Here is a 16,280-nt window from a genome sequence, read left to right as displayed (position 1 = left end):
GTCTTCCTTGACCTACTGGGAATGTGTGTGTAACGTTTAACACCAATCGGTCCAACGGCAGGGACGCGGGAAGTGGGGTGCTGAGGGTGCTGCAGCACCCCCTGCCGTTGTGAGGAAAAAAAAAAAAAAAGGCTGAACGCGTGCGTGTGTGTGTGTGTGAGAGATTTTCTCCGGTGGGCGCGGCTCCCCCAAAATAATTAAATCACATAACCCTAATCCAACCCTAACCCTAAAACCGAAATAAAGTAACAAAAAAAGTAACTTTATCAGCGGGAAACCCGAAAAAAATCGCGCGCACGAGGGACCCATGCGCGCGCAGCGTGCATGTGTCCCGTTTGCCAGCACCCCTTGCTCTAAAGTACTTCCCGCGTCCCTGTCCAACGGTGCCGGAGATTAGCTGTTCATGGACGGACAGGAGCAAAAACATAATCTCAGGCCTTCGACTGACCGGCCTGGCAGAGACAATAAAGTATTATATGTTGCGGTACTGCTCAGAGGAATTTCTCCAGGGAGCACTCAGAATGAGATGCTGCACAAAGCCAGGTGTCTTGAAAGGACCAACCACGATGATTCAGGTCCACTGTGAGAGTAATAATGACCTGTGTCTTTCCAAACCAAAATTAAACCCATTCATTACATGTTTATCTGCCTCCTGCAGGCAGCATATCAGGACTACGAATGTCGATGGATTGTTGGATTTTAATGACTGGCCTTAAAGGACGATACTGGTGTTATTGCATGTTTGCCTAGCTCCCAGTCCATAGCGTTAGAGAGTTCTCCTTAACGCTAGGCCAGGGACTATGTATTTCCTCTTTGACCAGGTTTTATGATGTCTACACATGGGGCTTACGCTTCAATAAAAATAAGGAATATACTTCTTCTACTCACTGAAATAAAGACTGTCGTGTCTCTGCGGTTGGAAGACATCCACCTTTTGTGTAAAATCCACTTTTTGCTATAAAATAAAATACAGCATATCCACCAGACGGTGAAACTTCTATTGACTCGACACGAGAAAAGGCTTTCAGCAACCTACAACCATCTTTGTTTCAGTAAGTAGCTAAAGTAAATTCTTAATTTTTACTTAAGTGTAGACACCGTAAACCTGGTCACTGAGGAGATGCATACAGTAGACCCTGGCATAGGACCAGAACTAATGTTTGCCCATTGAGCCAACCATTTTGCAAAGCATACTTTGGTTTGTTTGAATTTTGAAGAAGCCGCTGGATTCAGTTAAGTGAACTTCATGGTGTCCATTTCTTTTCGTCAGTTACATTATTGTTGTGTTTTAAAGCAAAGAGTGATGTGATTTATTAACAAAATTCAAATGTCTATGACTTCTTAACCATACAATGATGTTTAACCAACAATGACTCAGGTATACGTTCTAACCCTATAAGTTTTAATGACTATGGAGACAATGTTAACAAACACTGACTCTAAAACTAAAGCAATTAATAGGCAAATGGTCTACGTTCATGTGTAATATATGGCCGAAGTTGTGACATCGGCAATATCATACTGACGCCGGTATGGTCCTTTAATGTCATTCATTGCAAATCCAACAGCCTTGTACAGCACAAGGCTATCAGTTTATCAGTCTCAGAGAGGTCTTTTGAATGAGGATGGGAATTCAACAGTAGTTTAACGGTAACCACTTTCAACCTACTGTAGCTCCCTATTCTGGCAAACATGTTCAAGACCTTAAAACATATATACAGTGTATGTTTATCTAAAATAGCAAAAGTAAGAGATCTACAAGCTGCGAGTTTTAGATCCTTATTTGCACTATTCATCATATGACAAAGTATATAGGGCTTAAAGGGACATTTCACTTTCAAACATGTTTGTGGTCATTTCAACGTCTACTCAGGCTTTTGTAAGCACCCCAGACAGTTTTTAAGTTGCTTGATTGAGTATTTAGATATTTGATATTCATTTGATCAAACACAAACCCATTGTAACTTCAAACTCCTTAACCTCCCAGTCTCAGGGTGGACACTCTAACCACAAGGCCACTGAGTTGGTTTGTAGAAGTCTGATAAAATGAATATCAAATATCTAAATACTGAATCAAGCAACTTGAAAACTGTCTGGGGTGCTCACAAAAGCCAGAGTATATGTTAAAATGACCCCAATATCCCTTAAGTGGTTAAGAGCAGTTGGTGGTGACCAAGCTAAAGTAAAACTATTTCTTTCCTCATGCATATTTATACGCATGAGGTGTTGCTAACTCACAGTATAATGAGTGTGGAAAATAACATTTACAACCTCTTTCCCTGACGCAGGTGAGCTGAATGTTACAATGAACCTTTATATTAACTCTGCTTTAAAGGCCAAATTGTAAATAATTAACCTGTTGACCAAAAAACGTGGAGACCCATTAACCACCAATCAAGTACAGCGAGAGCAACAGCAGAGTTGTTCATGGCATCTAGAATAATTTGTTGAAAGTTGATCAGTGGTCATCTTCTCTGACTAACCACATGAACCCTAAATGTCCCTGTTCTAGGCATGTCATAATAGGCGATCAATTCAGCAAAAAATAGGTGAACATTCAGCAAAAATAGGTGATATATGAAAATAGGCTATTGATGTACAACAAAGTATATACGTAGGTTTTAAGTGGTTAAATATCCTTTTATGGAATCTTTTAATGTTCAGTCATGTGGCGCTACGGAGGGCAGTGAATGCACTATGCATGTTACTTGGGCCCTTCACACCGGACACAGATATGCCGCAGTTCCATTGCAATTGGTTGGGAGTGGTAACAGTCATGTTGCGCTCCGGTGTTGCAGTGCAGTGCATCGTATGAGCCCATTTAATGCAATAAATAAAATGGCACTGTTTGGTTGGAATGAAAACTTTCATAGGGTTGTGTCTGTGGCATATGATTGGAGACTAGGCACTTCTTTTGACTGATCTAAGCATTCACATCTTCAGTTGAAGTTTGCTGTTGAATTCTACTGATAAAACTTCATCAATGTATCAGTGTCCCCATCTCCACTGTACTGATGTGGGTTGTAATTAGTTTGTGCTGATCGCAGTGCACACACCACTGGGAGGCAATCAGACTCATTGAAAGAGCTGCAAGGCACTGAGGGGGACTGTTCACAATCAGCACACTGCCTGTAAATCACTCAAGGTCCCAGCTTCCCTTGTCATCCTTTCAAAGGAAACAGGCAGAGGGACAAATGTATCCAGTCTAGCCACTGTTTCAATGTCAACCTAACTGCTCTAAAGAGGAGCTACCAGGCACAAACACCAGACTATCACCAAACCAATCAGTAGGAAATCACGTAGTTAAAATGACACTGCGGTGCATGGAAGCTTCAGCGGTTGCCATGGTAATGGCCACTCATGTTGTGTGTCACGTGTGGCCCAGAGTGAAAGCAGATTACTTAGCAGGTGTGTGACGAAGTGGGCACTGAGGTTATCTATCTATAAATTCACAGAATCTGTGTCTGTGTGTCTATGTGTCTGACCCGGGCATAACTCAGGTGCCATGCTACCGATTGACCTCAATCTTGTGTGTGTGTGGGCGATGACCCAGGGGGGTGTCGTGCTGAGCACACAATAGAACTGCATCTGTGTATGCCCATGTACGTCATCAACATGATGACATAAGGAAACCCCATATTTAGTCGATCGGTCGCATGTTGGTGCTTGGTGGGTACTACCGCAGTGGGTACACATGCCCATACTTAGGTGAAGTACGGGTATTGCACAAAAATATGGAGCATGCATTCTCAATTTGCATTGTTCCTGACTTACATCATTCCCGAGTTTAGAACTGTGGTAACGGGTACTCTGACAACAGGTATTGTATAACCGGGTGGGGCATGCATTCCCAACTTGCATCGTTCCCGACTTGCGTGGTCCCCAAAGGGCACCGGTCTAGTGTTTATGAAGGAGAAGACTGGAGCTGTATGGGTGAGGAGGACGAGGGGGGAACGCCGCCACCACTGAATCTGCATGTCAACGCTCGGTTGAAACAGCCGTAGGGGACAAAACCTCAGAGCATCTCTTTCTCTCTGCCAACAACAGCTGATTTCAATTCCTGTTTCATGCGGTAATTACTCAGCCCGGGGGACAATATGATATTTTTGCAGAGCACAACCAGAGTCTGCCCTTCCTCTCAAGCATTGAATACATACCTATTATGAAGCAATGACAGTAGAACTGAATGGCGTCACGATGTTATGGTCAGCTTATACCATTTAAGATCTTGTTAATAACATCTCAGATCAAAGACACATAATCCCCACTGGCCTTCTCTGTTGATAAGGTTTGGCCCTGAATCCCGGGTCAGGCAGGGTCAGTTTATTTATTTATTGTGTTTCCTTTTGATTTGGGACCAGCTGCTAATCAAAGCATTATTAGCAGCAGTGTGATATCAAGTGTGTTTTAACCAGTGGCTCGGACAAGCACTGGCCACATCCTTACATCACTGTGATGGACCCTATAGTACTGTGGGGAGGTTGGGTGGGGTGGTCCTTGAGGATTGTTCAAAATGTGCTAGTGGTCCAGAGCTCAAACAAGATTGAGAACAATTGCTCTACATAAATCATCACTACCAAATTTGTTGTGATGTAATCCAATTTACTCAGGCAAAAGGGGAAAAAACGACAACTTTCACATAACTTATTAAGCCTTATGTCTTATGAAAGTCATTTAAATCTGTCTTAAATCTGAGGTGAAATGAAGGCCATAATTTCAAAGTTTAAATACTTCAAGCCCCATTCTTAAACCCTGAAAGGAGTGATTATGCAGTGTTTCTGTCAAGGTAAACGTAAACATTTCCAACTGATCTCTGAGCCAATTCCCACAGCTGTCAAAAGGAGCTACAGTTCCCAGTACTACAACAGACACCAAGAAGGTTTAAATTCCTTTAATCCTTTAACCTATCTAACTTGGGATTTGATATGGAAATCTACCAGTGGATTCTAAGCTCTTATCATTAAATGAATATAAAGTTGAGCCTTTTAGGAGAAATCTGCTAAGTGCTTAAAAGTACTGTGATATGAAAAGAAACAAGACTCACAACCAAATAATATTGTGCCCTGGCTAATATTATACAGTATATGGTAATGGTTTATTCAATGTAACTCAGGGCTATTATTTCACAAGTTGCTATGTTCAACATTGTATAAATATCATATACCATAAATGTAGAACAACAATATATTCACATGAACCCTAACATCCCCAGCCACCTTCTGGAGTGAACATTTGGCAAAAATAGCAGATCTACAAGCTCATAACGCGTGGCATTGCAACGTGTTGTGAGCTTTTAGATCAAGAGATTCGGTGTACAGGGAAAAAAGGAGGGGGCCTAGTATAGACCCCTGGGGAACTCCTGTCATGGACGTACACAGGATTTAAGTGGTTAAACTGCTACACATTCCCTAATTCCTATTGTACACAGTGAAACTGGTGAGCATTATTAATAACTCTGAAAGACACTTTCAAAGTTAAATCCTTCAAATGTTACTGTGTAGTCACAGATGGTTCCATGAAGCTTGATGGAACTGTAAATAAAATCATCCACTGAATACTATATCTATCCATAATGCAGTCTCATTAATATTGAATACATTTATAATACAGTATATACACTTTATACTCTGTGTGTGTGTGTGTGTGTGTGTGTGTGTGTGTGTGTGTGTGTGTGTGTGTGTGTGTGTGTGTGTGTGTGTGTGTGTGTGTGTGTGTGTAAATATATAGTATACAGTACAGTGTGCTTGTTAAGGAGCCCCCATTAATGGCCTCGTTCAGCTTGTATTCTGGTGCAACAAAAACATCCTCATGGCATAAAACAAAACAAAAAAGATGTTGTGGACCCTTTCAAAAGAATATAGTCATTATTAAAGATACACTACTGTTCAGGAACTCATTTTGAAAACACTTGAAAACAGCACAAAGCTTTTCTGTGTGACATCAATGAACTGACAATTACATTATCCTGAGTATTAACAGTTAGCAAAAATAGATACAAAGCTAATTTAAGGATTTTTAAGGACATCTCTAACATGGGCCATTCTCTCTACTGTGCTTGTCTGCTTGACAACTCAAAACCAGGAAACTAGGCATAAAAGTGACATTTGTGTTGAAAAAGTGTTCTTGATAGACTGCAGTGGATAGTACCTAATTGCTCTCGTAACTGTCAAAGTAGTTTGTTCTTGTACTTGTACTTAAGGCAAGTATCTGTATTGTAGAGCAGCCTTCAGTTATGCCGTTATGTCACAATCGGGTGGATACAGTATATTCCCCAAAAGTTTCTTTGAACCTCATTTCATTCAAAAGGCAATCTTTGAGAGAGCTATCTTATGAATACAAGATTGTCACCAGGAGCATCACTGAATTGAAAAGGGATTGGCTGGTAAGCTGTATTCATATTGAAATTGTTATGCTCAGGATTCCACATCTAAAGTAACTCTTCGGAGTGGGCTTCAAAAGCTTCCACTTGAATTATATTTAAGCCAAGTAACACTTGGATAGAATATTCTAATCTAGTAGCCTGCTCCAGTGGTTCTCAAACGTTTTCATGTCAAGGACCCCCAAATGAATTATTTGACCGCAGACACCCATCTGAAAATATTTTGTGCCAGGGACCCACGTACAAGATTTTTGTTGTTAAAATGTTTCCAAAATATTCAAATTTTGTGGATTTTTATCAAGATTTTTTTTAAATATCTGGTGGTTAAACTGATTTTGATGCTATATTAACTACTTTTGATGGGGAGTGGGGACCCCCTGAAATCCCCTCAAGGACACCTGGGGATCCCCGGACCCAACTTTGAGAACCACTGGCCTACTCTTTCCAACCCTGTTGACACCACAGTCTATGGGGACAGAGACATGCTCTATTCAGGGCAAATATCTGGCATCTGTTTATGAGTATAATATCTGTGAACACATCTATATGTATTTGTATCGATACATGTGTACTTACTTGTAAATGTACAGTATAATAATATATGCTCAAGTGAGTGGGAGCTAACAGGCATAGAGATCTATTGGTTTTGTCTTTAATTTGCAATGAATGCAACATTTATTCTAGTTTTGACTACCTGTATGCCCTTTTAGACTTATGAAATCAAAATCTGTTGTAAGCTGTAAGTTATAACCAAAAAAATAATAGCCATTAGATTCAATCAATCATTGTGTATGTTTGCTTGAAACTAGTTGACACTACTGTATTTGTAAACAACTCTTCACTCAGCCCAAAATTTGGTGCAGCAATTTTGTCAAATACATTAGCTATAACTCAGAATAGATTATGAATATATCTGAACTGTACAGTATATTAATTTGGCCAAACACGTCATGGTACAAGATATAGCAAAACTCTAAAATGCAAGTGTCATGTCACGTGGGTGGGACACCTGTCCTTCATCTGGTCCATAGCTTCGCTTTGGTAGATATCTGTACATTTCTTATACTAATTGTTGTCTATCTGAGCATGCGCATTATCACTGATAGCAGATGATTGATGGCTGTCCATCCAAACATCAGCATCAACACGATTCTTCTCTTAACGAATCTACACTGAGATGACGGAGTTACATGATTGAGGGTGATTTCCATCAGCTGCTTATTGTATAATTAATCAGTGTACAACCAACAGAAACCAGTAGCCTAAAGACGATTCAAAATTGAACAAAGTCATAGAAATAATTACATTGTCTCGGGCGGCATTCATTAAAAAAAAGCAATAAGTTAAGAGAGAAACGTATGGCTGAGGCAATTTGTCTCTCAGATAAGCTACGCTAAAGATGAGACCGAATGTGTGTGATATGTGATGCCTGCCTGAGGGAGAGAATAGACAATACGGCTACACGAGGTATAGGCCATTAAGTAGGTTTATTAATCTTATTAGAGCGATAGCAGTTCATCTGTTGGAGAGATCTGTTTTTAATAGCTATTCGCGTCCAATAACACACATATCGTACAGTACAGCCACTTGGTGACGCGCGCCACGCGACTGAATACAAGCTTTTTTAAAGGCTCCGAATGACAATATTTACGTTTCCCTCTTGGAATCCGTAAAGGGGTCTGAGAGAGAGAGAGAGAGCTCACCTGTTCTGTCACCTTTATCCAGTCCTTTCTTCGAATCCACCAGCAGCTGCAAGAAGACGCCGTAAAAACCGTTGGTGGAAATCAAAGGTTGTCTGGCTGTGGCACTGTGGTCTCCACTGGTCCGAGGGATCTTGCTGCTTAATCGATGCGGACACTTTGACAACACTATATTAACACTATAAAGCCAGCACAACCCCCACAACAAACTGCTCTCTTTTATTACTAGATCTTTCTAAAAATTACGAACACACAATTGGAAACAAGCCCATCAATGCGCAATAAATCAGGCGCGTGTATGTATGCATGCAGGCTCGTTTCCCCTCTCATAGGATGCTAAAAGATAGTCACCTCTGCTCTGTCACGACAGTCAGTCAGTCGTTATTTGTCAGCTCTCTGTCTGAAGTTACAGCCGACAATCTTACACCACCACATATCCAGGTAGTGTACCACACCAGCGTTGCCAGGTTTTGCGAGAGAAATGAGCAACCAGGTCTAGGAAAAGCAAAAGAAGCAACTTATTAGGCCACATGAGCACTTTAAATTAAACCCATTATGCATCGGCTATTTAAAAAGAGCCGATCTACAAGCTCACATTTTGTGAACTTGTGAGCTTGTAGATCTGCTATTTTCAAAAACTCTTGCAATAAAATGTGTTTTTTTGTTTTGTTTTTTTAAACACACACATCCCACTTTAGTAGACCTTGTATTGTGAATTGTGTACTTCCATGTACTAAATAAAGTACATCAATCAATCAATCCCCTGGCCCTTATTTTTTAACTCTATGACCCTGGCACAAAACTTTTCCATGAAAATATTTGGGAACCACTGGTTTAAAGGTAGGGTAAGTGATTTTCTTTGGTTAAAATAAGTGTTAAATAGCTCTATATTCTGATAGTACTCATTGCTATAGAGTGTTTATTCAGTAAAAGGAGTCTCCTTGTCTCTCCAGCTCTTTACAAAACAGAAAATGCATTTTCGTTTCATTTTCAGTTTCATTTCCAATGTTATCCAATCAGGATAGAGAACTCAATCAGGATATAGATTAAACAAGTGAAATTGGAAGTGATGACACTAAGAAATGAGCAGGCAGAATTGGAACTGGAACACTATAAAATGAAGCAAAAAATGGGTACTTTCTCCTGATTGGCTGAGATTTTGACACCTACTGCAAAATGTATTTTCTGTTTATTAAAGAGCTGGATAGACGGGGAGACTCCTGTTACTGAACAAACACTGATTACTATCAGAATATAGTGCTTTAACCTTTTAACAAAATACTTTTTGTTTTAACCAAAAAATATCACTTACCCTACCTTTAAGTAATGTTTTTTTTAAAGGGAAGCAAGCCTAAATAAGCAAGTACACTTTAGAAACAAGCCCAACAAACCACAACCCGCAACTACCTTTTTTTTTACAAGTAACTTTACAGAAAAATAGCCCAAAGTCGCTTATAATAAGCCGACATGGCAACACTGTACCACACACTAGAAACAAAAAGGTACACGGTAAACTTGAAAACAGCCGCTTCCTGGTGATATACTGCCATCTAGTGTCCACTTGAGCAAGTACACTTTTGAGGAAACGACTGCAGCAATATATCTGTATGTTCAATTCTTTATTTCAAAGAGATTCAAATGTATTACAAATTATTTACAATTAAAAAAATAGACAGACAGACAGACAGTAGGTAGACGAGAGAGGTTTGCATGCACATTGAAACATTAAATATGTAGGGCCACACTGTTCAGTGCAGGCTGTTGAGCATCAATGTTTGTTGACAGCTGGCCCATTGAGCAACATAGGGGGGTAAGGGGGAGACAGGTTCACTCATCACCAGTCAGCGGCCACTGAGCACTGTACTCTGAGCTGCAAGAAAATGAACAAAGAGCTCCATTAAAAGAAAATATTTGAGACAGTTCATATGTCACGATGACAGTGGCGAACAACAGAGAAAAACACCCCTGATTTGTTGAGGAGCCATGACAAAGCAGAAATAGAAAAACAACTTGTCACTACATGTCCAAGACACAAAAATGTAAATATGAGAGAGAGAATGATGAAGTTGGCGAAAGTGATGAGGAAGTACAATAATTCTGAAACAAATAAGAAGACAGTAGCCAATGCACAACAACACATCAACAATGCACGGTTGCAGGGTTACAAATCAGGAACATTCATCTGCTCATCTGCTCTTTTCTCACCGTGGTTCTGCACCATCAGTGTCGGCTCCAAACAGGAGCTGGGCCACAGCCTGTTCAGGGGAGGCTCTCTTCCCATACCTGAGAAAGATGGAAACAGCACAATGATACATCCCCATGGTGGTATAACTTGTAGGTGTCACTTATACACTCAAGACAACCGTACGTTCTCCACCAGTCGCATTGGCACTTATGTGATCAAAGCAGAGCATCTTTGGTGGCATGATGTTTGGGAATACTGCAGATTCATCTCAATAGCATCACAGACAATTTCATATATGGACCATTATGTTCCAATAGTCATCACTCATCACTAGTAGGGTCTGTTAGTTGGGAGTGGGACTTACAGTACAGTAAATATCATCCACTGTGAATTCAATACATTCCTTTATTGTCACTGCAGGTGTAATCTGAGTTCCCAGAAGTTTTCGCCGGCTCGGTACTGCAGGTGCAACAAAATAACAATTTGCAACTCCCAAGTCAATGCAGTAGATGAATAATAAATAAAATCCACAAGAATAATTTAGCGGAAATAGAGACATTTCAACCTAAAGCAAAGGAAGGCTGTATAAAAATATAAAAATAAAATGTAAAACTAAAGGTGAACGTGATGCAGTCACAGTCAGTGCAGTGGAAGTAACTTCTATGGTCACCATGGCTACACCTTGGCAGGTAACTATACGTTGGCTTCCCAGATTTGCACACAGCTGGGATCAAAATGATTGCCATGCCAGTTCAGTCCTTAGGTTGGAACTAGAGCTCAGAAAAGGCAACATCGAATCTCTGTCAGTGCTGCTTCTCTATGGTGATTCAACAAAACAATCTAGTCTGAGAAAAGAGGCATTTTCAAGTCGACCATCCAAAGCTTGGTGGGGCAAAAATGGCTCCTTCCTTTAAAATATCTTCCAATCAAATCAATGCTGCTGACGAGTGAACTTGCCTATGGACTGAACAACTTCAGTTGTAACAACATAATGCATCTACCTCTCTCATACATTCACATCATGCATGGTTAAAGCTCAGCAGACAAAGAAACCTGACAACCTCGGGTGTGTGTGTGTGTGTGTGTGTCACAGTGTGTGAGTGTGTGTGTGTGTGTGTGTGTGTGTGTGTGTGTGTGTGTGTGTGTGTGTGTGTGTGTGTGTGTGTGTGTGTGTGTGTGTGTGTGTGTGTGTGTGTCTGTGTGTGTGTGTGTGTGTGTGTGTGTGTCTGTGTGTGTGTGTGTGTGTGTGTGTGTGTGTGTGTGTGTGTTCCAAAAGGACCACCGTCTTTCATATTTTTGCTGCATGTCTTATTGTTAGAGGGGAAAACTGTGGTATTATGTTGAGCAACGATGAGGAAATGATTAGGATGATAACCTGACTAGCCAGGACAACAGAGCTGGTTTGTATGATGAGACAGCATTCTATTAGGTCTACACAGTTTGAGGTCTCTGGGGTAGCCATCCCATTAGGTAATAGAGGCTGCTATCTGGTCTGAACTTTATCCCTCAGTTGAAGAAAGCCAGATCTGAGTACCTCATTGATTCCACTATACAAGCATAATACTACTCCATATCTCAACCATACTGCTTCCCATGCTTTGGTCTGTCAAATATGAAGTGAACTCATCTGACAGTATGGTTTCCTTGGGACTGAGAGCCCAGAATATTTGACAAACATCTGAAAAGTTAGACTTTTAATAGAATTCTTCGTGGAGTTTGACTGAAAATGTTAAGTGCACTCACCTTTGTCTAGTGATGAGGTTGACATAGTGTCTGATCGCGGTGTGATATTTGTCCCATTCCTCCGGTGACGCGTTGCCCCCTGGACTCACCGGTCTCGGGGGGTATGCGTCCGCGACGTTGCTCCAACACACCAGCAGGCACACGACGAGCGCCACCAGGCACATCCACGGTCTCAACATGATGGACATCTTTCTTATTCTGGTAGTAGGCCTAGTAGTAGCTACAAACAAAAGCTGTCATGAAAGAAAGGCAGAAAGTCTAAAATGTGTTACTAAACTTGCACGCATTGTGATTCAAATGGTATATGGTTGAAGTGGTTAATGTATATTTTGTAATAATAATCAAAATCTACAAAGTAACTAGTGGTAACTCAAGTTTTCAAATCATTGTAGTGGAGTAAAAGTACAATATTTGCCTCAGAGATGTAGTGGAGTAGAAGTAAAAGTACTGAAAATACTCCAGTAAAGTAAGAATACCTAAAAGTTGTACTCAAGTAGTAAAATACATCTGTAAATGATTCACCAGAAATGTTATCAGAATCTAAATAGGCACGCTATTGCAAAAAAAGGAAAAAGAAAAAGGACAACTCACTTTCCTGTTGCAGGCTCCTCTTGCAGTGACCACAGTACAACTAGTGTGTCTCCCTCTTCTCTCCTCATTTCCAAGGTTTTATATAGTGTGGGATGGATACCTGATAGGCCTATGATGACAATGTGACACATAACCACACCCCCTTCAGTATCTATCTGTTAAGGGTCATTGATGTCTCCTCCAGCTGCCGTGTAAAGATATCGAACACTTAAGAGCTGCCCATTATATTGCCTTGAATATTTCTGGCTTAGCATAAAACCGATATTCACGAATGAAGTTTAGCCCATTTAGTATAGGCAGCCTGCCTCTGACATTAGAGGCCCATTACACTTGGACGCATGTTGGAATTCTTCCAGCCATGTAGCCTGTGCATAGACACAATGTCATGCTGTTTATTATGACCAGCCGGCAAGCTCTTTAGAACAGTGGTTCCCAAACGTTTTAGCTCGAGACCCAAAATAGAAATCTGACGTCTCCCCGGGACCCAAACTAGTGAAAATAGCCAACCTACAAGCTCACACCACGTCACGAATCGATGCCATGTGTTGTGAGCTTGTAGATCTGCTATTTTCACTACTTTTTAAAAGTATTTTTCCCCCCTCCAATTAATGGATTTTTTGGGGGAATTATTTTGAAAAACGTTGTAATTTGTTTTAACATGTGAAAAATTGTGTATTTTCATTTTAAAATCATAGGGGATATTTACTCGCAACGCACAAAAATAGTTTTGCGACCCACAAATGGGTCCCGACTCACTGTTTGGGTAACAGTACTTTAGAACAATGGTCAGGCTATTGATCATGAGAGAAAACTATGTAAAAAAAGTGTAAAGGGGGCGGGGGATAGGCCTACTACTTTTTTTTAAAGCAAAAGTTAAATTGAGATTAGAGGCTAAATCACGCATGTTATCATGTATTTTTCTTACAAAGATAAACATATTATGTTCGGGCCCGCAGGGCAGCTGATATTCTACCCACATATTATAGTAGCCTCCCTAGGCTATGTCTCTGTGATACAAAAAATCCATGCAGGAACTCAGCCAGCTCCACGGCCTTCAACTTTCAGCACCCCGGACAGCGCCCGGACGCTGTGTGTTACAAGTGTCTTTAAAGTTAACGGCCTAGCAATACATTTTGCCCATTATGTTTTAAGAGGACGAGCGGTATCTTAGTTAGGTGTTCAGACAAGCTTGAGTCTAGCCTTGAACATTAGCTCCGCCTCCGTAAACCTTTAGAGCTCTTTTATGTGCCTTTTGATCCAAGTCAATAGACCATTGTATTGTCGGATTGTCTACATCAGAACCCTATCAAGTGTTCAGTCTTGTATCATGGATGGTTATGTAGCTTCCCAGCTTCTCAGCAATGATGATGCCATACTCTTACTTAATATAGCTCTCATATAGGCTAGGCTGCACATGGAAATAAAGCATCATTTCCCAAAACAGGCTAATGCGACTTATGGGAGAGTTGACATTCTGGCTTGAAATGGACCTCTCAACAGAAACCCTATACCAACACTGACTAATGGAATGACTAAGACTTCTGGTTTGAAATAGAAATAGCCTATTGGAACTGTATTATCATCAAACAATTGATTGAACAAAATACACTGAGTTGTGAAAAACATAACCACAACATAGCTATATTTTCAGAATACTATCTGTAGCTTAATGTAAACATTTTTACAGCTCCTTGAGCTAGCCATGATTTCCAGTAAACATGCTGCACCATGATGTAGGCTATATCACCATGAGCACTGTGTCTCACACTTTATGTCACACTGTGTTAATTTGCCTCATGTATGAGCCACACACCAGGCATATTAATTAGTTTAGGCTGCGCCAGACTGTTGCAATCAGAGGCCGTCAATAGAGTTATATTGACTCTTATCTATTCTCTAATTAATGAACAGACACATTCGCTTTCAGCTAGCTTCTACACAGAGGATAGTATCTCTCCAGTCTCCACTAATCATAGCCTGCAACACATTTGACCCAAAGCAGACTCATGGTTTGCATTATTCACAAGGTGATGATGAAGAGGTCAACAGCTATACAGCAACAACAACTCAATAAGCGTCGCAATTCTGGGAAATTGCAAAGTGTGGTTTGCAATTTCGTTGGTTTGCAATTTCGTTAGTGTGGTTGCCCATTCGGGCAACCACACTAACTAGAAACGTTCCACAATTCTTCAAGATTTGACAGAAAATGTGCAGAATATTTATTTTCTATATTTATTTTTGAATAATCAAAGTATAAAATATAGTATAAGTGGTTACGGTGATAAAGCCTCAATGTGCTTCAGGGATAGATACATGTTCATAATAATCCACTTAAATCACTGTTTTGTTTTCATATTTCTATCCATTTACTTTTAAAGTTTAAAGTTCTTGCCCTGAAAAAAGGACACTTTGACAAAAGGCATACTGCCTAATAGTTATTTAGTCAACTGGAAAGTGCATATGCACACATGCATACACAGTCTCTGTCATCAGTCCAAGTGCTATTCAGCTCTGAAGTGCTGGGATTTAGTCCAGTGTCTAGTCATAAGCTCATCTGCAGCATTTACAGCCATGCAGTGGCTCCCATTTATCTTAGATCATTGTGCTCTACTGCTTAGATCATGATGCCCAAGTCACTTCTTATCTCAGGTATACAGTTGTATCAGACAACAGACCTTTATGCTATTTGATACCAACCTTTCACGTGTGTGTGTGTGTGTGTGTGTGTGTGTGTGTGTGTGTGTGTGTGTGTGTGTGTGTGTGTGTGTGTGTGTGTGTGTGTGTGTGTGTGTGTGTGTGTGTGTGTGTGTGTGCGTATGCGTGTGTGTGTGTGTGTGTGCATGTCCCTGAATGCTACATCCTATATTTTCTTAACAGTGTAATATGCAATATAAGGAAGCAAAACCTTAGTTTATATATATATATAATGGTTTCCATATATACATACATACATACATACATACATACATACATACACACACACACACACACACACACACACACACACACACACACACACACACACACACACACACACACACACACACACACACACACACACACACACACACACACACACACACACACACACACAGTATATGTTTATACAGTACATACTGCACAGTAAATTATACTTTTCCTGAGACAGCATGTATTTTGAATGAGAGTATTATAAATACATAATATATACGGTATAATACATGCAATATTCATATGACCACATAAATGTCAGTGTCACCGTTGGTGTTAATCTCTTCATACCTTTACTGCAAAGTTATTACATTTCAGGACAATGTGAACGATGGCAAAACATTTCACAGTAATTTTCTGGTCAGTAAGGATGTCTGGAAAATTACAAGCAACATGTATATTAAACAATTTATGGGTGAAAAGATGGGTGAACAACACTGAGTGTAAGCGTTTGTTTTGATGTACATTGCAACAAAGTAAGCCTCACAAAAATACTTTTGCCATCAAAAGAGAAGAGTAGGCCTATTGTCAATGCTGTCAAAGCTCACATACATCAAAGAAATAATCAGAAAGCCAACGCAACATTAACAAGTTAGTTGTATGCTTTGTCCTAATGGTTCTCTGAGAGAAGTCAGGCCACCTACATAGCTGATTTAACGATGAAATGGACATAACACCTCTGATTTTACTGTGTACTCTGGCTTGTCTTTTA

At 40.2% G+C, this 16,280-nt stretch overlaps 2 protein-coding genes across 4 annotated transcripts in view; both read right to left on the bottom strand.

Annotated features, from left to right (window-relative positions):
• The window catches only part of mpp2b (MAGUK p55 scaffold protein 2b), a 71,334-nt gene extending 63,020 nt beyond the window's left edge, over nucleotides 1-8,314 (bottom strand). For 2 of the 3 annotated variants that reach the window (XM_084078754.1, XM_084078753.1), the window contains exon 1: nucleotides 8,083-8,210. The gene's annotated coding sequence lies outside the window, so the exon portion shown is untranslated. Of the gene's footprint in view, nucleotides 1-8,082 lie in introns of all 3 variants that reach the window. The other variant, XM_084078755.1, reaches the window with a different exon arrangement.
• Nucleotides 8,315-9,815: 1,501 nt separating this feature from the next.
• On the bottom strand, nucleotides 9,816-12,195 carry pyyb (peptide YYb; the record flags this gene model as incomplete). Its single annotated transcript, XM_084078475.1, has 3 exons — nucleotides 9,816-9,949; nucleotides 10,285-10,362; nucleotides 12,008-12,195. The coding sequence occupies 3 exons, from the start codon at nucleotides 12,193-12,195 to the stop codon at nucleotides 9,907-9,909; spliced, it is 309 nt and encodes a 102-aa protein (XP_083934601.1). The 3' UTR covers nucleotides 9,816-9,906.
• Nucleotides 12,196-16,280: the final 4,085 nt, after the last annotated feature.

The sequence above is a fragment of the Gymnoscopelus microlampas genome (assembly GCF_963454915.1).
Source record: "Gymnoscopelus microlampas genome assembly, chromosome: 14".
Classification (NCBI taxonomy): domain Eukaryota; kingdom Metazoa; phylum Chordata; class Actinopteri; order Myctophiformes; family Myctophidae; genus Gymnoscopelus; species Gymnoscopelus microlampas.
Note: the sequence above shows the minus strand (reverse complement) of the source record. Positions and strands in the feature narration are given on the sequence as shown.